The sequence below is a fragment of the Canis lupus genome, chromosome 7 (assembly GCF_011100685.1).
Source record: "Canis lupus familiaris isolate Mischka breed German Shepherd chromosome 7, alternate assembly UU_Cfam_GSD_1.0, whole genome shotgun sequence".
NCBI lineage: Eukaryota > Metazoa > Chordata > Mammalia > Carnivora > Canidae > Canis > Canis lupus.
This window is the reverse complement of record NC_049228.1, coordinates 8,312,378-8,334,787: the sequence shown is the minus strand read 5'-3', so window position 1 is coordinate 8,334,787 and position 22,410 is coordinate 8,312,378. Positions and strand designations below refer to the sequence as shown.

At 46.0% G+C, this 22,410-nt stretch overlaps 1 protein-coding gene across 2 annotated transcripts; it reads left to right on the top strand.

Moving 5' to 3' along the window:
- Window positions 1-2,168: 2,168 nt before the first annotated feature.
- IRF6 (interferon regulatory factor 6) lies at window positions 2,169-21,586 on the top strand. Of its 2 annotated transcripts, none has more exons than XM_038542049.1 (9): window positions 2,169-2,224; window positions 6,684-6,767; window positions 7,318-7,494; window positions 11,452-11,656; window positions 12,657-12,785; window positions 15,226-15,369; window positions 16,427-16,819; window positions 17,531-17,649; window positions 18,333-21,586. In XM_038542049.1, exons 3-9 carry the CDS (start codon window positions 7,321-7,323, stop codon window positions 18,555-18,557), a joined length of 1,389 nt encoding a protein of 462 aa, XP_038397977.1. In that variant the 5' UTR covers window positions 2,169-2,224; window positions 6,684-6,767; window positions 7,318-7,320; the 3' UTR covers window positions 18,558-21,586. The 2 variants fall into 2 exon arrangements, with proteins under 2 accessions (XP_038397977.1, XP_038397976.1); XM_038542048.1 differs by lacking the exon at window positions 2,169-2,224 and adding an exon at window positions 2,231-2,371.
- The last annotated feature ends 824 nt before the right edge of the window (window positions 21,587-22,410 follow it).

Sequence of the window (22,410 nt, the reverse complement as noted above, 5' to 3'; positions counted from 1 at the left end):
ATGAGCCTCTGTTGTCAGACGCAACTGCTGAGCCAGGCTGTCCAGAGCATTTGACCCTTCAAGAGATGCTGAAAATATGCATGTTTATGTGAAATCTCCTGGTGTTTAAAATACTGTGTGGGTCAAGCAAACATCTCTAAGCCAGTTTTACCCTCAGACTAGAGGACTAGAAGGGTCCTCCCAGCTTGAATTTTCTGATTCTAACATGTCTTCTAAAGAAAATCTTTAAGAAATCACGGTAGTTGGGGGATTTCTGCCAATGCACAAGTGAATGCCTGTGTGTGGGCTCATGCTTGTATGACATAGGGCTTTTGGCTCCCTTGAAATGATGCTTTCCTGGTGGTCTTCCCCCCACCCCTCACACACACCTGCAGTGGACTGTTTGCTTGGTCTCAAGAGCCAAGCCCTGGGCCAAATGGGAGACGCTGCTTGAACTCATCAGCAGTAAAGAGCGGGCTGCATTGATGAGATAGTCCTTCCCCTCATGAAGGGAAGAGCGATCACCAGCTAGAAGCTGGCTAAATCAGGCTCTTGGGGACTTGCTATCTTCCCAGGCTCTGCTGGTTATGTCCCTAACTGAACTGGCACTAAGAATCAAGTTCACATGATTCCAATCTGGAGTTCTCCAACACACCTGCACTTCCAGGTGGGCTGGTGAAACTACCACGGTCTGGGTAGCTTAAGCAACAGAAATACCTTGTCTCACAGTTCTGTAGGCTGGAAGTCCAAAATCAAGGTGTCACTAAGGTTGGATCCTTCTGAGGGCTCTGAAGGAAGGGTCTGTTCCAGGCCTCTCTCCCTGGCTTGTAGATGGTCATCTTCTCCCTGCATTTCTTCACATCATCTTCCTTCTGTGTCTGTCTGCCTCTGTGTCCAAATTTCCCTTTTTCAATAAGGACACCAGTCATCATTGATTAAGGCCCACCCTAATGACCTCATTTTAACTGAATCACCTCTGTAAAGACTCAATGTCCAAGGAGGGTCACATTCTGAGGCATTGGGGGCTGTGGGATTTCAATATCTGAACTGAGAGAGGACACAACTCAACCATAACACCACTCTTTCATGGTCTCTCAGTCTTTGCTCTCAACCCCCAAACCTCAGTACCCTGCCCTGCCTATGCCCCTTCCTACCTGTGACAGCTCAGTGCTTCAGGGTCTCATGTGCTGGGACACAGCTCACTGTGAGCGTGTACTCTACAAGGACTGGGGTTCACTGTAGTGGGGAAAGGAGAGGGAACTCTCATCAAACAGGAGACATACAGGCCTTGAATTTCAGGTAATAACAGGAAATGTCACCTTATTCTGTGAGGCACTGTCTACATGCTTTTTCTAGCCTTATACAAAAATTTCAAGTATTTATATATCTGTCAGTAAGTGCCAAAATACTGCTCCAAATACTTTGTATGAGGCAAATTACTGAACTCCAACAACACCCCTTTGAGGTGGGTACTATTATTTACCGCATTGCACAGATAGGACCCTGAGGCCCAGAGAGTTTTGAAACTTTCCCAAGTCTGTATGTAGTAACTGAGGGAGCTGGGGTTTGGATCCCAACAGTTAGCTCCAGAGGCCATGCTTTTAATCATTACCGGATAACGATTGGAAAAGGTAGGAAATATTATTCTCATTGAATAGGAGAAAAGTGAGGCCAAGAAGCCAAGTAACTCACACTTGGGTAAGAAGCAGAATAAAGGCGGAATTCCTGCCCTGGAAGCCATAGGGCTTCCCCTCCCCCTCGGCCCCCCAAAGGGGACCAGGTGTCCTGAGTCCGTGTTCTAGATTCCACTCACTTGCTTACAGGCCCACAGGTAGTAGCAGGGCCAGCCCTACTCTAAACCCTGATTTGTAGGTTAACTGTCTCCACACTGCAGGGTGACTATGGGGCATGAGGAAAGGGGAGGCACCCTTTGGGCTTCGGATCTGACTTCCCAGTCGCTTCCAGGGTCCAAGACCGCGAGCCCGGAGGCACAACGAGGTCCAGACCGAGTCGGGGAATTCTCTCGGCCGGGGGTTAAGAGCCCCAGAGCGGGGTGGCGAGGGCCCAGCACCCCCAGCAGCCCCCAGCACCGCCAGGAACGCGGAGTATCCCCTGTCCCGCGACCCGCCAATCCTCGCCGCGAGGGGGCGGGGCCGCACCTGGGGGGCGGGGCCGGGCGGCGGAGGGGGCGGCGGCGTCCCAGGGCGAGGCGCTGACGTGCGCTCGGCGCACCTGGGCCGGGCAGGTAAGCGCCGGGGCGGGCGGGGGAGCGGCGCTCGGAGTCGCGGGCTGCGCGGGGCCGGCTGTTGCTTCCCCGGCCGCTCGAGGACAGCGGTGGCGCCGGGTGATCGTAGCTGGGGACGGGGTTCGGAGGTAGCCGGATCGAGAAGAGGTGAGGACGCTAACTTCTGGACTCTAGCTTCGGAAGTGGGGGTGGGGGGTGGGGGCGGTTGGGGACACACCCGCCCGCCGAGTTTGGGGTTAGGAACCTTGCTTTGGGGACAGCCTGTTTGGGGAGAACCCCTGGGGTGGGGTGGCTGTCGCCTGGCTTTAGGGAGCTCTGGGGCGGTGCTAGCCCCGAAGTGGCCGCGCGCCCCCCTCCCCCGACCCCACACTTCGTTCTCTACCCCCTTTCCCTCCCTGCCCTCCCGGAGTGCGCTGCTCTCCGCCCCTACCCGTACCCCTACGCTGGGACGGAGCTCCGGCGCCTCCCCTCCTCCGGTCTTGCTGGGCCGCTGGCCCCTGTGTCCCAAAGAGGGAATTTCCCAGGCCTGCAGGCCCTTAGTCCTGGTGGGTGTTGGAGAAATGGGGGGTAGGGGCGGCCAGGAGCTTTAGCCAGTTTTGTTTAGTTTAGTTTAGTTTTTTTTTCCCCTTGAGTTTGTTTAGTGCAATCAGGCTCCTGCCTTGGGCCTGGGAGACACCCTTGGATTTCCAAGTAGCCAAGCTTGGCGCTGGGGAGAGTGGCCCTGGGTGTGGTTGCTCTGGGGGTGAGGCCCTCTTGCCTGAAGGGGATGGAGGGTGGGTGTGGAAAAATGGGGAAAGTCTCCTAGGCCCGACTGGAAAGGAGGCCCCGGGTGCCACTCTTTACAGGGAGCCTGCTTTGCAGTAAGGAGGTCATCTCTGTCCCAACCCTGCTTTCCTAGGGGATGTCAAAAATGGAAGCCCGGAGAAGGGAGAGGGAGGGAGAAGGTGCTTGTGTAGGAGTTGGTGAAGGCTGGTGCTGACCCAGGAGACTAGATTAGTTTGAGGTGTGTGCGTAACGCATGACAGCAGCACCCAATACCTTGTGGCTCCCTCTCACCAGCCCCCAACTTCAATCCAGCAGGGAGGAAGGGCATGGGAATTATGGCTAGAGACTTGGAATTCACCTCCAAGCAGGGCTAAACTAAATGGAGGAAAGGTGGGGGAACTTGGAAGATGGTCTTCAGTTCCCTCAGTGGAAAGGGAAAAGCAGGACTACCTGGCAAGGGCGTTTTACTCTGAGCTGAACCATTGGCAGCCCAATCTCGAATCTCGACTTTGAGGTAGTGGTGCCCTGGAAAGGAGTCTGGGCAGGGGCCGCAGAGGTGGCAGTGGAGGTTTTTATAAAGGCCCTGCTCCCTGGAGTGGGTGTGAGAGAGAACAGTTAGTGCCGTGGGGAGGTTGAAAGTATCCCTGCTCAAGGCCTGGTGTGAGGGAAGTGGATGGGTTAGCATCTTTGTTCTTTGGCTGGGTAAGTACCTGTTGGAGACACAGGCCTTGAATTTCACTGTGATGGCCGCTAGAGATATCAGGGCCGAGTTCAGCTAGCCTAGTTCTGTGGGCATTGAGATTTGGGTGATGAGCATGTTTAGAAAGAGAACTCTGATTTAGGTGTGTTTGGGGGTGGGTGTCTTGCAGCCTCCTCCCTAGCCACTTCTTGGCTCTTCATGCCGCTGGCATCTTGTTAATATTTTGGTTTACTCTCTTAGTGTGTAGAAGGAGGGACTTGGAAGGCAGGCTACAGTGGCAGGATTCAGTACAGCACACTCTGACTCAGGAGTGTTGGGTCCAGGCCCCAGATGAAGCGCTTTTCTGTGTCTTAATTAACCAGCTATAAAAATAGGGATGATAAGAGTACTACTTCCAGATCATGAGGATGAAATCAAACACGTTAAATAAAAGTGCATATAAAAACTGTAAAGTTGGAACGCCTGGGTGGCTCAGCAGTTGGGCGTCTGCCTTTGGCCCAGAGCATGATCCTGGGGTCCGGGATCGAGTCCCACATCAGGCTCCCTGCACGGAGCCTGTTTCTCCCTCTGCCTGTGTCTCTTATGGATAAATAAAAAAAAATCTTAAAAAAAAAAAAAACCTGTAAAGTCCATGTAGTTATGAAGGATTGTTGGTATCAAGGTCTTAGCAGCTGAGGGGCATCATCTTTTAAACCTATCTATATCTATCTAAATCTATACATATCTTTTATATGGCCGAGAAATGTCTTAGCTTCCTGTAGTTAAAAAAAATACTACTTGTAGGGGCGACTGGGTGACTCAGTTGGTTTAGCATCTACCTTCGTTCGGCTCAGGTCAGGATCCCAGGATTCTGGGATCGGGCCCCTTGTTTATTGGTGCTCCCTGCTTTGCTCCCTGCTCAGAGGGGAGTCTACTTCTCCTTCACCCTCTGCCCCTCTTCCTGCTTGTTCTCACTTTTTCTCAAATAAATAAAATTTTTAAAAAGAAATACAACTTGTAGTTTTTGTTTCATTTTATTGTAAATTGAAACATCATTGTAGGAAAATGTGGATTATATAGGAAAGTATATATAGACAAGTATAAAGTTCAGCCATAATCCTATCACAAGTAACCATTATGAATGTCTTGTTACTTTGGTATATTATTTCTTTTCCTTTTTTTAACTGTGTGTATGTGCCATATGTACACAAGTGCATGTTACCTTACAAGATGGAGATACTACTATACAGTCAATATTGTATGCTGTATTTTCTCCCTTAACCTCATGTTGTAAATATTTCCCCAAACCCAATAAAAATTCTTCAGACACCCCGTTAATGGCTCCTTAGTAGTGCAGCCTGTGAGTATGTAATTAAGCCATCTTCCTCTGTTATTTTGGTTGCTTCCAACTATTCCCTCTCTGCCAGTTTTTAGAGTCCTCGTGGTGGCAAGTGGGGGAGATCTCGGCGACTTTGAGAAGGTGGAGAGGGTTAGCAGCGATGGAGGTAGGGCTTGGAGCAAGGCAGGCTGGGGTGAGGCTGCTCAGGTGTAGTGCCATCTTGAGAGAATGCTGAGAACCCAGGACTCTAGATCTTAACAATCAATCTCTCCGGGTGGCTGCTTCTCCTTCCCTAACACTATGTGCGGTTCCCTCTGTTGACCCGGTTGCTTTAATTTTTTCTTGATGAGCTGTCGATTAAAGAGGATAAGCCCTTTTCTTCAAAGCCTGTGGTCCGTCAAGAAGTGGATTTCACATGTCTGACAAGCAGAGACATGGGACTTACCGGTGCTGCAATAGAAATTCTCAAAAGTCCCTCGTGAGGTGGACCAATGTGCTACCTGATGTCCTATTCGTCCTTCCCCTGCTCTATCCCCTTTCCAGTAGGATAGGACTTAAAGGTAGAACTTGCCCTTGGGAGGATATGCATTTCTCTCCTCCTTATAAGGTAAATGTTTTCCTCAGTTTGACTGATGGCTTGACTTGCTGCCCTACAAAACAACCTAAACGAGGCCAAGAACATGGGGGTTGGGTTTGGGGGGACAGCTGAATACTGCATACCAACCTTACCTGCCCACTGTGAGCTGGGCTCCCAGGGGGAAGGTTTCAGTTGCAAGCCTGGTTAATTGGGTCAGAAGGCTCAGGTGAGAGCAGGTCCTGCCTTGCTCTTAAAGTGCCAGAAGCCGAGTTGGGTTTGGGTTTTCCCTGTTTGTTGGGAGTCTGGCAGGGGAAGGAAGGAAGTGGTATTAGGAGCCACCCCCTCAGCTAAGCTCCTCTGAGTGGGAGCCTTCAGCTGACTCAACTGGTTTGGTTTCTGAACTGTGATCCAGGTGGGGATCTTCCTGGGTGGGAAGGTGACTTATTTACCTTCCTTTCCTTGGGCCACTGTGGGGCTCGAGCAGTTCCAGTATGGATTTCTTCAGAGTCTGATGTGCTTTCTAAGCGACATTAGTGTGCTTTCTAAGCGACATTAGTGCTGGACACACAGTGGCCGAAGAACACGTTATTTGTTGAGTGAATGCGATTTTGCTGGCCTCACCTTAGGTAAAGCAAAATGAGAACACCAAAAAAACCTAAACACAACATCCAAAGCAAATAGTTCTGTAGTGCCCAGTTTTTCCTCAAGGCACCCAATCTGGGCAGGCCTTTGTCTGCTGCTGTGAGTGCTGGCTGTTGCCGAATGTTATCTGCTATGCCCGGGTATTTTTATGAGAATCAATTGCAGACTTTACCCAGGCCGGCTCCTGCAGCCAATGGGTTCACTTTAGCCTCGGTGGGGGAGATAAACAGACCCAGGTGGAGGAGGCTGAGCAGAGAGCAGAACTTGCCATGTGATTGTATTTAGCAGTCCAGGGTTAGGAGCTGTAGCATTTGATTATTCTAGGGCTCCTGAACTTTTCCAGACTCAGGTGCAAGGAAGAGTCCTCAGAGCCTTTGTCCTCTATGTTCCCAAGTCTTCTCCCAGCCACTGGATTGTCCTGTGGATAACCAACTCAGACCCCCTTTTCTTGGTACAGAGTCTTTGGCTGGCCCAGAGAAAGGAAAGCTGACTTGAGGCCCCGCTCTCCGGATCCCCGTGGATACACTGCCTGTTCATCTCTGTAAGTGAGGACTTTGGAACCAGGACCCACCCCTTGCCTACTTCTCTCTCACCACGATTGTGTCATTTCTTACTAAAATATTCCCATTCGCCTTTCGTTGTCTAAAAAGAGAGTACGCTTCAAATTCTTGCCCCTATCTTTGCTGTTTCCATAACATTTTTTCTCCCTTCTCCTGAGATTGAAAAGAGCAATTTCACTTCTCTTCCAAAGTCCTTGGTTTTTCAGGAAGCCTGTGCTCCAGCGGGAATGACATCATCTTTTTTATTTTTCTGCTTCAGGATTTAAATAGAAGAAATGTGATCTACTTACATGATAAGTCTGATTTGGCTAGAACATGAAGTATAAATGGCTTTGGAATGAGAATCAAAAGAACCTTTTAACCTCTTTTCTTTTCTTCCCCACCTGGCACAGTTTATTCCCATATTTAGTTTCTTTGCTGTAATCTAATGAAACTGTAGTTCTATCATACGGGAACAGTGGCTGGGAAAAGTTCCCAGAGGCTGGCCTAATTCTCCTGCTCTCTCCCCACTCTTTACCCTCCCCCACCCAGATCATGGCCCTCCACCCCCGCAGAGTTCGGCTGAAGCCCTGGCTGGTGGCCCAGGTGGATAGTGGCCTGTACCCTGGGCTCATCTGGCTACACAGGGACTCCAAACGCTTCCAGATTCCCTGGAAACATGCCACCCGGCATAGCCCCCAACAAGAGGAAGAAAATACCATTTTCAAGGTAAAGCACTTCTTCCACCAATCTGACTTGCGATGCTTTCCAGTTCTGTCAGAACTTTCTGGGATTTTTTTTGTTGTTCTGTTTTCTATTTTGGCACGAGGAATACACTACATCCAAAATGCTGATGCATCAGAATGTTTATGAAGGGGGTGCCCAAACTTAGGCATAGTAATTTCTCTTGCTGGGGCATGTCTGTAATGTTTGAGGCTGTTTATTCTTTCGTATTGGTTGAAGGTACTCAACTCACATCCCAAAAGATCCAGGTGCAGTTGACTAAACTGGAAGTGATTGTATTGATGTGGTTGTTCCAAAAGTTCCCAGGGGTCAGCAGATGACTCTCACTCTTCATTCACTCAGGGCTCTTGCTATGAAGAGAGGTGCTTGGGCCTGGGAATGACTCTCCAGACCAGGACAGAACTACTGAGTGTTAGCAGGCTCCTAACATAACCTGTAGATTGGGTGTAGAGGGCCCTCTGAATGTTTTTCTTTTGATATTAAAATACCTTGCTCCATCCATGACTTCTGCTTATAAATTAAAGGTGATTTAGTACAAGTTTTTATTCTACAAGTATGTTTTCTTATATAAAAAATAGCTCTGATGTGAGAATTGTTTTGTTTAGCTGAAAACAAGATTGAATCATATGGCATTTTACAAAATTTAGTGAAGCTAAAGCTTGGCCTAAGAAGTAGTTGAGAAGCTGGTTATGGGGAGAGATGTTATGTGGTTTGTAACTCAGGACCCTGTGTTTCTGCTTCAGACCAACTTCTCGGTGCTGGTCAGCCTTCCATCTTATGAGTCGCTTTAGTTTCTGCATCCCCAAGACATGAGGTAGTAAATTTAGTCTTTTCTTCCCCCTATAAGCTGGAAGCTAGAAGTGAAATCCAGTCCCTACCCAGATTGATGCCCCAGGTTCTTGCTGAGCTTGGATCGGAAGAGGTGGGCTCACTCCTCAGAGGAGGCAAGCCATCATAGAGATATTTTCCACCCAACTCACTTATATCAGGTATAGATGCAAGAGGTAGAAGAAATATTGGCCTGAGATCATTTAGGAAGAAAGTAAATGAGTGCTTTTAATTTTAAAACAATTATATGAAAATGATAAGGAAAACATCTGTAAGCCAGACTCAATTACTGAAGTTGGCATTGAGAGGGGCATGGGCCTGCCCGGGGTCAGCTGGCCTCTGGTTGTGGCCTTGGTCTGAAAATGGATTTGCTGTTGGTGGTTGAGGGTGGCAGGCCATGGGGGAAGAGGCTGGTTCCTGAAAGCCCCGCTCACGAGAGTGATCTGTGTGCATAGGGCTTGAGAAAAAGGTGACTGCAGGAAACTTGTTTTATTTATATCTGTATCTCTGTTTGTGGAATGCTAAGAGAGGGCCTTGGAAGTCAGGAGAAGAGTGAGGGTGCTTTCACAGATCCCAAGCTCTGACAGGCCTTGGGCAGGATATCTGGGGGCGGGAGGGGAGCAGGGGGACACTAGCATTAAATGCTAGTGCCTGCATTTAAGTGCCTGCTCTGTATCCCGTGTCCATGATCTAATTATCGGCAACTCGGTAGGAGAGGTATTACTCTCATGTTGTAGATGCAGAGGCTGAGCCTCTGAGAAGCTAAATAACTTGCCAAAATCACACAGCCAGTAAGGGGTGTGGTCAGGATTTGAACCCAAGCCTATCTGCTACCCCATTCTGACTGGGAGTTGGAGGACCTGGTTTCAAATCCTACTACTATCAGTTGCATATATGGTCTTGAGCAAGTCACATAATCTCTTTGGGCTTTAGCTTCCCCTTCAGTAAAATGGGGATGAAACCAGTCTTACCTGCCTCACAGGATTGTTGTGAGAATTGAGTGAAATAATGTTTGGGGAGGGACTAGTGAATTACCATTTCTGGAAGAGGAGTAGGGACCTGCACAGTGACCTGAGTGTCAGAAGCAAGACTCAGAATGGGTTTAAATAAGTCATGTTTATAAATCACACTGATTGCCATGTGGTGGATACCTCCCCCTGCTGCATCAGCCTTGGGCCCTCTGCACCATCTTGAGTGGGCCCTGAGGGGGAATGACTGTGTTACGAGCAAGAAGCCAGGGTTGTGGTTCTGGGTTAGTCTGGCTGTTCTCCATGGAGGGACAGGGGTTTAGGGAGCCACAGAAATATGTAGACCTGTGCCAAAGTCAGCATAGCCCAAGCCAACTGGGTGGGGCCAGAGTGGGAGTGGGCACAGGGGATCAGATAAACGGAAGGGAAATGTGGTGAGGTAGCAGTCAGGTACCACCAGGTGCTACTGGAGATGTGCTTCTCAGATACTGCAGACCAGTGAAGATGCAATCCCCTGTAGGGAGCTGGATGGAACGGTGGCTGCACAGCCACATCAGGCAGCACCACTTTGTCAGACCTCTTCGTTCTCTACTGCAAAACAAATGCAGCTGCCCCCGTCTTGAGGTGATGGTAAGAAGTGAGCCTGAACCAGAAGAGAAGGATTTAAATTTGTATTGGCAGAAACTTCCTCATGATCCGTCAGGCTCTGGGGGATAGGGACTGAGGGAGATCAGCGAGCTCAACAGATGGGGCAGAAATTTTCCATTTCAGCTTGAGGTCAGAAGCAGAGGCAAGGGGTTGGGACTGGACAACATGCTCTGTTCGCTTGAACAAGTTGGGGTGTGTTTCCTGATTTTGAGTACTCTGCTAATGACATCTCCCTTTTCTGCATCGGAACATAATGTCCTGAAAAAAGCATAGAGATCTGAGAATATGTTAGCAGTCGGGGGGGCGTGGATATCCTGGGAGCAGAAACCTACATACCTTTAGACCTGGAAACTAAAAACCAGAGAGGAGGAGCCAGAGTGGCTTTAGCTCATGCCACTGGGCCCTGGTGTTTGCAGCAAAGTACTTCCAGTGAAGTGGGACTTTGAGGAACTAGGGAAGGGAAGGGGGTGTGGGTTGACTTGGACATGGGACTAGCTGAATGAGGCCCTCCGCCTTTAGCTGAACTCCCAGGGTATGCTTCCTGCCCTCCTACAGGCTATTATTTTTCTACACTTGTTTTCTACAATTACTTATCCATCAGATTGAAGAATGTAGAGGGAGGGTACAGCACGGCCAAACTCTTCATATCACATGCCATCTCCCCTTGTCTTATTATATAAGTAATTAATGTCAAATATGCCCCCCACCCTCCAATTACCTGAAATCCTGCTATCCAAAGTTACCATTAGCATTTTAGTGTATACAGTGGATGCTTGAACAGCATGGGTTGGAACTGTGCGGGTCCACTTATTTATTTTTAAGTTTATTTGTTTAAGTAATCTCTACACCCATCGTGGGGCCCGAACTTGCAACCTGGAGCTCAAGAGCTGCAGGCTTCTGACTGAGCCAGCCAGGTGCCCCTGCACTGGTCTACTTCTGTGATTTTTTTTTTTAAATAAATACAGTACCGTAAATTATATTTTCTCTTATGATTCTCTTAATAGTATTTTCTTTTCTCTAGTTTACTTTATTGTAAGAAGATAGTATATAATATACAAAATACATGTTAAACTACTGTTACCAGTAAGATAGTTAAGTTTTAGAAAGTCAAAAATTATATATATGGATTTTTGATAGTGCAGGGGTTGGTATTCTGACCTCTGTATTGTTCAAGGGTGAACTGTATTTTTTCCAGACTTTTCTTTATTTTCAACCCTTATTATAGCCACTCTTGACAGGTGGTGCTGGCACTGACAGTTGAGATAAGGCTCCTCCTTTCAAAAGATTCTGTTTGCATATGGCTTAATTTCCCTCAGGCCCTGTCTGGCCTGGTCCTGAGGGTGGTGTTTCTTCCTGCAGGCTTTGTAAGTTGGGTTCAGATGGCGGGGCAGTCAGGCAGGGGTCTACATTGCATGTGTGTCTGTGTATGAGAGGATGAGCACACATGGTAGTGTTTCTGGGCAACAACAGGCATTCACTGCAGTTTCCTGTTCCTCAGGCGTGGGCTGTGGAGACAGGGAAGTACCAGGAAGGGGTGGATGATCCTGACCCAGCTAAATGGAAGGCCCAGCTTCGCTGTGCTCTCAACAAGAGCAGGGAATTCAACCTGATGTACGATGGCACCAAGGAAGTACCCATGAACCCAGTGAAGATATATCAAGTGTGTGACATCCCCCAGCCTCAGGGGTCGATCATTAACCCAGGTGAGGCCCCAACTGCTGGGGGGACAGGTAGACAGTAAGCCCTGTTTTGGGTTGGACTCTTAAAGAGAGAATTGACTTGAAAATTGCTTACAAAGTTTAAGATTGGTAAAAGCAAGAAACTCTTCTCCTAAGAAGGACCCAGAGAACAAAAGATGTAAAGTCAGCAAAGTCTCGTTCACTTAAGGGAATAGTTACTAACTAGCCTGACTGCTTAAAGCATGAGAAAGTAGAGGGAGTATAGAATCCTACTGCAGGAATAGCTTCCTGTGGGACTCAACACTGAGAGGAGAGGTCAAGTAGTTTTAAAGATGGAGGAACTAAAACTTAGAAGGTTTGAGTTCTGAACCTTGCTCTTATCACTTTGGTCCTTGTGGGACATTGAAGCAAGTCATTTGAACTTTAAGCCTCAGTTTCTTCAATGGCAAAATCTGGGCTCTCATCTTTCCTGCCTACTTGAAAGACTATTGTAAGACTCAATTGACATGACATTTAAAAGCTATTAAGTTCTCTCTGAAAATGTTGGATGAGTGATTATTTAATTTGTAGGATACTTTCTCTAAGAGAATACCACCTGATCCTCCTATTTACCCAACGCTTAGCAAATACCAAGAGCTAGATAATTAAGACTTGTCCTCCAATGAATCTAGTGAGGCCCTGCCAAGAGGGAAGGGTCCGTCCTCACATTATACTTACAAAGTGGAGAAGTTGGCATCCTTGAGTCCTTAAAAGGGATGCTAACATGTAGCAAGAGGTTTACAGTAGGAATTAAGAGATTTCTAGGGAAAGGGATAGGGTCTGCAACTCCTACATAGAGACATTAGAGCTCAGTAGGAGGAGTTAGAGCCAGAGGTTAATACACCTTTGGTGCCCACTCCTTTTGGTTAGGGCATTGAGGGTACACATTGAACCCCAGGGAGTGTCTGTACTAAGATCAGCTGCAAGGATGACCGTGCAACCCCAGGGGCTCACCTGTGGGCTTATGTGTCTGTTTCTTGGTTAGGATCCACTGGATCTGCTCCTTGGGATGAGAAGGATAATGATGTAGATGAAGAAGATGAAGAAGATGAGCTCGATCAGTCACAACACCATGTTCCCATCCAGGACACCTTCCCCTTCCTGAACATCAATGGTGAGTGGGAGATGGTATGTGGTACAGAAGAATGAAGGGGGTGGAACAGGCTTTGACTTTGTACTGCTGACCTCTCAGGCCCCACTGCATGGGGAGCAGTGACCATGCCCTATGGTCAAGCTGCTGGTCTATTAGCAAGTAGAGGTCATAGACAAGGGAACTCTGCTGGTCCAATTATCCCAATGGGCAACTTCCAGGCATAGAGAAAATCTTCTGAATCTTACAGATAATTCAGAGAAATTAAACATTTAAATTAATTCTCAATCCCACATACAAATACATCAGTTGTCATAAATTTCACTGATTTCCTTGAGGCCAAGTGCAGATATAATTTTGATGGTTAATAGGCAAACTTGTCCACTATTTCCCTTGTTATAAATTTTGTGTCACTTTCTTAGCAGGGTCTACTCTGCTAAGGCTATATTATGGGGAACTTGTAGTTTCTACAGCTCTTAATACTAAGCTTTGATAGAATTTATCTGCAAGAGATGTTTTGCTGCTTTTATGGACTTTTTGAATTCAGCATCTCAGGAAAAATGAGTGGAGAGGTTGGAAGGTCACTGTGACAGAACAGGCACTGATTCTTCCATTACACATTCTGAGGATGCTCAAACATAGGGTGAAGTGCTCTTCAGCATCTTCACTTGAACTGTCCACTGAAATGCTCCTAGTCTAATGCCATGCATTAGTTGAGAAGCTTGTCACTGCCTTTTTAGTTCCATCTGGCTGCTATGGGTCAAATGAGACACTTGTGCCACTTAGAAAATTTATCAAGATGATTCCTTTGGGATTTTGGAGTACCTACTCTAGATGATTCCCTTACCTTTGAGAATCAGGAAATGACTCTTATTACCTGTCCTCTTGCCCTCCTTCACTTAACCTGCCATTTATGTCTTTACAACCAAGTGATGAGTAAAGAAAAAGATCATTGAGCTCTTTCAGGTCAATATTGCCACATGCTATATTCCCACTTAGTGATTTTGAGTTGGATATCTGGAAATATGAGATCCTTTCCCAAATCTTTGGCTGACTCGTTCTGTTATTTTCACCCCTTAAAAGATGCAACCTATTTTGAGGATCATGATTTCCTGTTTCTGTTCATATTATACTAAAGCTAATGTTGTATGGCCTTATGTTATGGGTTGCTTTGGATAATTTTTGGGAAGATGTGGGACATCTTAAAAAAGTAGGAGGGCTCAGTCAGTTGGGCATCCAACTCTTTCTCAGGGTCCTGGGATAAAACCCCAAGTTGGGCTCCCGGCTCAGTGGAGAATCTGCTTGAGATTCGTGTTCTCTCTCTTTCTCTCTCCCCTCCCTTCCCTTTGCCCCTCCCCCCTCATTTGTGCACTTGCTTTTTCTTTCTCTCTCTCTCAAATAATAAGTAAATCTTTGAAAATAAAAAATAAAAACAAAAAAGTAAACTAGGTACATAGATTTAACCAGACTTCTGCACAAAGGGTCAAAGAAACATTAACTTCTATGATTTCAGAGCTGTTGGGGCAGAAGAAGAATTGTTGAAGAATAGATGCCTAAGAAGTGAGGCTAGGAGGAGAAATCTGTAGACTTTGGAGTAAGCCAACTTTGAGAATAGCAGGAAAATAGGATGGGTATTTCATTTTCTTTCTTAAAAGCTTTCATCAGATACTTTTGAATAAATATTGGTTTTACATGGTTTAAAATTCATAATGGTACAAAAAGGTAATAATTGCAAGGTTTTCCTTCCTTTCTGTCTCTGAACCCCGTTCAGTTTCCCTGGAGGAAACTGATCTTTTCAGATTTTTGGGTATCCTTCCAGATGTTTTGTGCATGTAAAAGTATTTGTTTTTAATGGAATTTCTATACTCTCAAAGCTAATCAGCTAATTCAATTAAGTTTATTTTATTTTATTTTATTTATTTTAAGATTTTACTTATTTATTCGAGAGAGAGAGAGAGAGAGAGAGAGAGGCAGAAACACAGGCAGAGGGAGAAGCAGGTTCCATGCAGGGAGCCCAACGTGGGACTCGATCCAGGGACCCCAGGAACATGCTCTTGGCCGAAGGCAGACGATCAATTGCTGAGCCACCCAGGCGTCCCAATTAAGTTCATTTTAAAGAAGACAACCAATTTCTGTTTGATTGCTGGAGTCACAATCTGCAACAGGGAGCCTTTCATTCATGTTCATTCTCATTTAACCCCAGAAAAAACTCACATGTCTGATAATCTTAAGCAAATGCAGGTTTTATGGGAGAACTAATATGATTAGGAAGTAGAAGCAGGGGAACTGTATTTCTTATTGTGCGTGTGTGTGTTAGTTGTGGGGATCACTGATGGGCTGCCACAATGAGTCATAGTCCAGTGTTTGGCTCTTATCTATTGACTTTGTTGGGTTTTAGAGCCCCAATCCAGGTGATGTACATGCGTGGTGCCCCTGCCCGCTCACCCACATCCTTCTGTTCTAGGTTCTCCCATGGCACCAGCCAGTGTGGGTAACTGCAGCCCTGAAGCAGTGTGGCCCAAAACTGAACCTCTGGAAATAGATGTACCCCAGACACCTATACAGCCCTTTTATAGCTCTCCAGAGCTGTGGATCAGCTCTCTCCCAAGTAAGTGAGACTTTATCTTTCTAGCTAGGTCTTCAACTCCTATTCTAGTCCCTTCCCTGCCCCACCTGCTGCTTCTATTTCTTTGCCATGTATAGACTAGCTACCTGTCCTATAGGCAGCCTCTGTGTCTGGTTCCTGGTTGACCAATGAATCATCAGGGAAGAAGTGAAGAAACATTAGTTCACGTCTGCTTGCCCAAGGTGATGCTGACTGGTTGTAGCTCTAGGTTACTCACCTCTTAGGTGGGTGTAAAGCCTAGATTAATCAGTTTGGCTAGGGGATCTGGGCACAAGGCCAGTTGTGGGATAGGAAGATTAATGGCCATGGATTTGATCAAGAAAAGTCTTGGATTTTGAGGGGATTTTGGAAGGGAGAAAAATCTTTCTAAATTGAACACAAATTGATCTCAATGAAGAATCAATGTCACTGTCTCATCTCCCTTTCACACTATACATGGTGGTAGTGGGGATAGGATGGGGATGTGAGGGCTAGTATTTTGTCCAAGAGGCTAATAGCTTTGATCGTCTTACAGGGTTCAATTGAGACCTGATGGGTGAAAATTTACTTTGCCGTGAACTGTGTCCTTTTATGGTAAATTATTAGAACAGATCCACAGTGTGTGCTGTGTGTGTAATTTTCATAAAAGACAAGATGGCTTGGTATTTTTCCTTATTCTTCTGGTTTCTTTAAAAATGAGACCCAAACCAGATACCTTAGTTTTTGGGTCCTTCTAATGCCTACTGATGTGAAGACTTGGTCAGTGTAAATGAGGGACTGGACCCAGAAGTTTGCTTGAAGAAATTCTAGCACTTAGGGTGTAATGATTAAACAGACAGTATATGTGGACCTTGAACTGTCTGCTTTTAAGGCAGTCTTTTGAGTGAGTATTCCAGGGATAGGCTGAGGTCTTCCTTTGTTGTAGGAAGAATAACTACGGTAGTGACCTTCCTGAATGCTAGCTGAAAAGTGGCTTGATCTTGATGGACTTGCATGAGTCTCAGGGATAGACAGGCAGAGCATTAGAGCAGGATTCTCACTGTCCTCTCTCACTTTGCAGTGACTGACCTGGACATCAAGTTTCAGTACCGTGGGAAGGAATACGGGCAAACCATGACTGTGAGCAACCCCCAGGGCTGCCGGCTCTTCTATGGCGACCTGGGTCCCATGCCTGACCAAGAAGAGCTCTTTGGTCCTGTCAGCCTGGAACAGGTCAAGTTCCCAGGGCCAGAGCATATCACCAATGAGAAGCAGAAGCTGTTCACCAGTAAGCTGCTAGATGTCATGGACAGAGGACTGATCCTGGAGGTCAGCGGTCATGCAATTTATGCCATCAGGCTGTGCCAGTGCAAGGTGTACTGGTCTGGGCCATGTGCCCCATCACTTGTTGCCCCCAACCTGATTGAGAGGCAAAAGAAGGTCAAACTATTTTGTCTGGAAACATTCCTTAGTGGTAAGTCTTTTTTCAGAAGGTTGGGGTCTGGGAACTTCTCCCTAGAAGTAGGTTTTCCACCTTCCCTACCCACTTTCCTGGCTCTGCAAAGATCTTAATAATAAAAAAAAAAAAAAAAACTCCTGGAGGAAGTGAAGGTAGAACAGAACCTTAGTTCTGAAAAATGAAAGAGGCCTGGGTAACAAAGAAGGGCATTCCACTCTAAAGCTATGTACTTGGAAGCTATTTTTAGGTTGGTTGTGACTCTTTTAGTGACAGAAGAGGGAGACAGCCTTGTCATTACTGCCAAATGCCACTAATGCCACCTTAACTTTGGAAGCTGAATTCATCATAATCGGCAAAACATATACTCTTCTCATTTGGGAAATATCGGAGTGGCAAATTCAAACAGACAAATTTAGGGAGAACACTGAGATATAGATTTCACAATATCATTTGAACCCCAGGTCTAGTTTAGTGATGTCCAATAGAACCCTCTGAAATGATAAAAACGTTCTCTATTTGTGTTGTCCACAACAGCCCACATGGAGCTAGTGAGCACATAAATAAATGTGACTCATATGATGAAGAAACTATTTAATTTTAATTAATTTAAATGTAATAACCACATGTGGCTAGTGGCCACCACACTGGACACCATAAAAGATGGTATTTACTGAGTGGATATGGAATGGCTCCAGTACACCAAATTTGCTCTTCCACCTTCTACAGATCTCATTGCCCACCAGAAAGGACAGATAGAGAAGCAGCCACCATTTGAGATCTACTTATGCTTTGGGGAAGAATGGCCAGATGGGAAACCCCTGGAAAGGAAACTCATCTTGGTTCAGGTGAGGATATGAGGATGTGTCAACAACTCTTAGCCTTTTTACGAATGCGTCAGCCTCTAGGACTAGGGTTGTGCTGAGCAAAGATCCATCAGCCGATGTGCATTTTAATCCCACCAGATAGAGTAGCAGACTCAAGCTTTGTTTATTTTAAGAACCAAGTAGGTCCTATCAAAGTAGGATCAGGCTGGAGCACACAGGGTCCTCATAGTAGATGCTAGGTTTAGTGAAGAACTTATCTTGCATTCTCTTACTGACATTAGAGTCTTGCTGAAACCTAACAGGATAGGATCCTTTCCAGCTCTTTTAGAAAAACCTTTTGAGTTACTTTTAAGTATGTAACCTTATTTTAGTAAGTGGCAGCAAGACCACTTGGGTTTGGTCTATGGATTGTAAAAAAAGATAGTCAATAGATGAAATGTGGGTAAAAGTCTTACTAAATAAGCAGCTGTTTATTTAGGCATGTGATGTGATGAAAGATATAGGGTCTTTGCCTTCATTTGAACCAAGGTCTAGAGTGAACCTTGGCAAGATGGTCCAGACAGATAAAGGCATACCCTGTATCAAGACATAAGAGTTGGGGGCTTCCCCAGGGCCTCACTAACCCTTTCTATAATCTTGAGTCCCCTCTGCTCTCTAAAAATACCTTTTCTTCAGTGGATACCTGTGTGCTGTGTCCTGAACAGGTCATTCCAGTGGTAGCTCGGATGATCTACGAGATGTTTTCTGGTGATTTTACACGGTCCTTTGACAGTGGCAGTGTCCGCCTGCAGATCTCAACTCCAGATATCAAAGATAACATCGTTGCTCAACTGAAGCAGCTGTACCGCATCCTCCAAACCCAAGAAAGCTGGCAGCCCATGCAGCCCACCCCCAGCATGCAACTACCCTCTGCTCTGCCAGCCCAGTAATCATGAATGCCATCTTTTTTACAATATTGTACATATATTTTTTATTATTCAGATTTAACCAGCTTCAAAACCTCTTCTTTCTAACAATGTTAGTGGTCTCCAATTCTCCACATATCTGGCTTTTGAAGTTGATTTAATTTATGGAAAAATCACCCTTCATATTCCCCCTTTCTTTTTTAAACCTCCCAATGTTAGTGTAAAATAGTAGAAGGAGATTTGGCCTGGGACTTCAGACACCAGCATTCTAGCTGCAGCTCTGCTTCAGTGGTGTGACCTTGAACCACCAAATCATTTAACCTCTAGGCTTCAGATTCATTATTGTAAAATGAAGGGGTTGGAACAATGCCTGAAATAATGCCAGTTAAAACTCTGACCTGATGACTTCATTCTACTTGTACAAGGCAAAACTGCCTGGAACAGAACCCTTCTGCATTGTTCTTGCACCACATTTTTTTTCTTGCTTTCATTAAAGTTCCCTCAAGCGCTGATTTGTCCAACATTGATCTCCGTTTGACCTGTTCTGCTAGTATAGTAAGCTGGCTCCCTGACCGGGTAAGTGAGAGGGAGGAGAGCTGGCTGGTTGCTTAGGAACCAAGCTTGATATCTAAATAGAAATAGGTGCCAAAGTCTGAAAGTCACCTGGTCTGTGGAGGAAAAGCTCATAAACTGAGCTCCTAAAGGCAATCTGTCAACAGAAGGCCCAGGGATTCTGCAGAGTTGGTTGTCAGTTGTTTCCCTTGCCACCACTCAAATAACACTGTGCATGTGGTAGATCAGAGTATGTAACTCAGTGGTACCTTTCAGAGAGGATAGAGCTCTTTCTTTTTCTTCCTTGAGGAAGACCTGGGAGTGAGCGAGGTATGCAGGACAAACTCCTCACTAAAAAAGGGGTAAATTCCTTCTTGTTTGGGAATTTTTCCAGTGCTACTATCATTTGGATTTTTTTTTTTTTTTTTTACAAGAGTGAATGCTTCTCCCTTCTTGTGGAGGTAGCTGGGTATGAACTACTCAGGTGATGATTGGTTGTAGAACATTGCAGCTACAGCTGTCACAGACTGGTCTTATCTATTAACTTTTGCTCAGTGTCTGACCTTTCTGCCCCATTCCCAACCTTAAAAAAGAGTAGAATTTAAACTCCATGACCTAAACGGAAAACAAGATGTTAATCTCTAGTTGCAGGCCCCTAATCCTTTTGAATACTGATGCCGATCGGTGCCAGGCCGTTGTAAGAAAACCCATGTCTAGTGTGCTACCCTTGAACTGGGCCATCCGCTACTTGCTACTGAAGTTGAATTAGCTGAACACTGAGGCTAGCTTCAAAAACCATAAGCTCAATTCAGTTACAGTCGACAATGGGACTTATTTAGAATGTGTAAACTGTGGTTTTAGGGTCTCTAAGGGACGTAGTGGGATCTGCTGTTACTAAAATATGACCAGGAGAAATCTGGCTAAATGCCAGGTGCTCAGCTGGGGGCAGAAGTTGGGCTTGTAGAGACCAGGAAACATGCAAGATATAGAAACTTTATATTCTTTTTTTTTTTTTTAAGATTTTATTTATTCATGAGAGACACAGAGAGGCAGAGACACAGGCAGAGGGAGAAGCAGGATCCATGAAGGGAGCCCGATGTGGGACTCGATCCCAGGACTCCAGGATCATGCCCTGGGCAGAGGGCAGGCGTTCAACCTCTGAGCCACCCAGTTGTCCCAAAACTTTATATTCTTTGGTCATTTTGAGTGAGTAACGTGAAGGATTCATTTGGTGTCTGCTCACTCTGTAACTGCAAAGCTCAAAGTTAAAAAGAACTCACTATAGGTAAGTTGGGAGGGCAACTGCTAGATCTGGGTAGTCCTTCTCCCTTATGATGGGAGAGGCTAATAGCCAGGCTCTCCTTCTTGATGGGGGCCCAGATAATTTGAGCTGGCAAAGTGTTGAAGATTGTGTTCTTAAGGGCCAAGAAGGCTCACACACTTGTAGTATGTGACTCTAATGAAAAGTTTACAAAGATCCAGAGGAATGGATGAGTGGTTTTATGTAGTCTTCATTAGAGAGCCGTTTCTTCCAATGGTTTTTTTTTTTCTTTTAATCATCTTCAGAATGCTGGGAGAGGAGCCCCTGGGTGGCTCTGTTGCTCTGTTGGTTAAGTGTTGGATTCTTGATTTTGGTTCAGGTCATGATCTCAGGGTCATGAGATTGAGCCCCACATCTGGCTTCATACTCAGTGGGGAGCTGCTTGAGATTCTCGGTCTCCCTCTTCCTCTGCCACCCCTTCTCCACACTGCTTGCACACTCCCTAATAATAAATAAATCTTAAACAACAACAGCAAAAACCTAAAAAAAAACACAAAAAATGCTGGAAGTGTGCATGCCGGGCTGTCCACTGGTCTCCCTCAGTGTTCCTTCTCTGGTTCTCGTGGATAGATTAGATACCAGGTGCGGTTTCTTCCTTGGAGTGTTATCTCCTTTGCTGGCTGTATCACACACACTCTTGGTGTGTTCTACTTCCTTGCCTCTGCCTTGCTTAAGAGTGCAAAGGGATTTGGATGATGCCATTACCTCTTCTGTTTGTTCTCTGTCCACCCCGCCAACCTGGATTAGTTCAGAATGAAACCAGAACACTACAGATAAATTGGGAGGGCAAGTGCTGGATCTGGGCTTGTCCCTTTCCCCATATAATTAATTAGGCCTCTGTTTATATGTCCCCATATCGTCCTGTACTTCCTTTCTCAGAGTAATCAGTCCCCTTACAACTGTTCAGCATCTGTGTCCTATTTGACCCCAAACTCCCTGAAGGTAGGGATGGTGTGCCTTGGAGGTTGCTGCCAATGTCTGCTACATGCTCTGTTCCCAACTAGAACTGATCCTTGACCACCACCACTTGGCACTGCTACAGGCTCACTTATGCTAAGTGTTTCTTGATAAACATAGTACAGTAAGGCAGATGTATTTTCTTATGATTTTTTTAACGTTTTCTCTTTCCCTATGTTACCTTATTGTAAAAGAATACAATATATAATGTTGCTATAACAAACGTATGTGTTGCCTGTTTATATTATTAGAAACGCTTCTGGTCAACAGTAGGGGATTAGTAAAGTTCTGAGGGGGGGTGGTTAAAAGTCCTTTTCAGAGTTTCTAGTGTGGGGGGGAGAAGGGGGGGCACTCCCTACCACCTGCGGTTGTTCAAAGGTCAACTGTAATTGGTTCTTCGAATAAATGAATGAACTGAAGTCTCATTTTATAGACTTACTGCTAGTGACCACGGGAAAATAAAATAAATATGGGGAGTGGGGTGGGGGAGGCAAAAAAAGTCGTAGAATTCGTTTCTAGTCTGTGCTTCTGACTCCGTCTGAGGGAGGAGTGGGTGTTAGGCCGGGAGCTCCCTCCCTCCTTCGGGGCTGGTTCCACCTTCTGAGGAGGCACCGACGTGGAGCAGCGAGTGACACCCCCAGCGGGGAAGCCCGCAGTTCCCTTTGCCTCTGCTCTGCCCACGGAGCAATAAATTCAATAAATTCGGGCCATTTCCTCAGAGGAGCTTTCTCTGCCTCAGAAGGTGTTAACCCTTAAGGGGAGTAACACCTGGTTCTTACCGACCTGACTGAAAGCCTCCGCCTCTCTGCTCGTTTCTCACGTGGAATCAGAAAACCGAATTCCTCGAACTTGAGCACCGTCAAAGTGTTTTTTTTTTTTTTTAATTTTTTCTTTTTAAATCTATTCCGTACGTTGTGATACGGACACACACAATAAATGTGTTCCGAGTGAGTAATACTCGGGCCCTTCACAGCCTGCTCGGTTAGAGAGGCCGAGTCCTCTCAGATTGAGCGTTTAGGCGGTCGAAGCACACAACCAACTCACAGG

Bases quoted from the DNA above. Each gene is read 5' to 3' on its own strand.
- IRF6 (XM_038542049.1), top strand. From the start codon at position 7,321: ATGGCCCTCCACCCCCGCAGAGTTCGGCTGAAGCCCTGGCTGGTGGCC. The intron at 11,657-12,656 runs GTGAGGCCCCAA...TTTCTTGGTTAG, and splicing joins GGGGTCGATCATTAACCCAG to GATCCACTGGATCTGCTCCT. The intron at 17,650-18,332 runs GTGAGGATATGA...TGTCCTGAACAG, and splicing joins GGAAACTCATCTTGGTTCAG to GTCATTCCAGTGGTAGCTCG.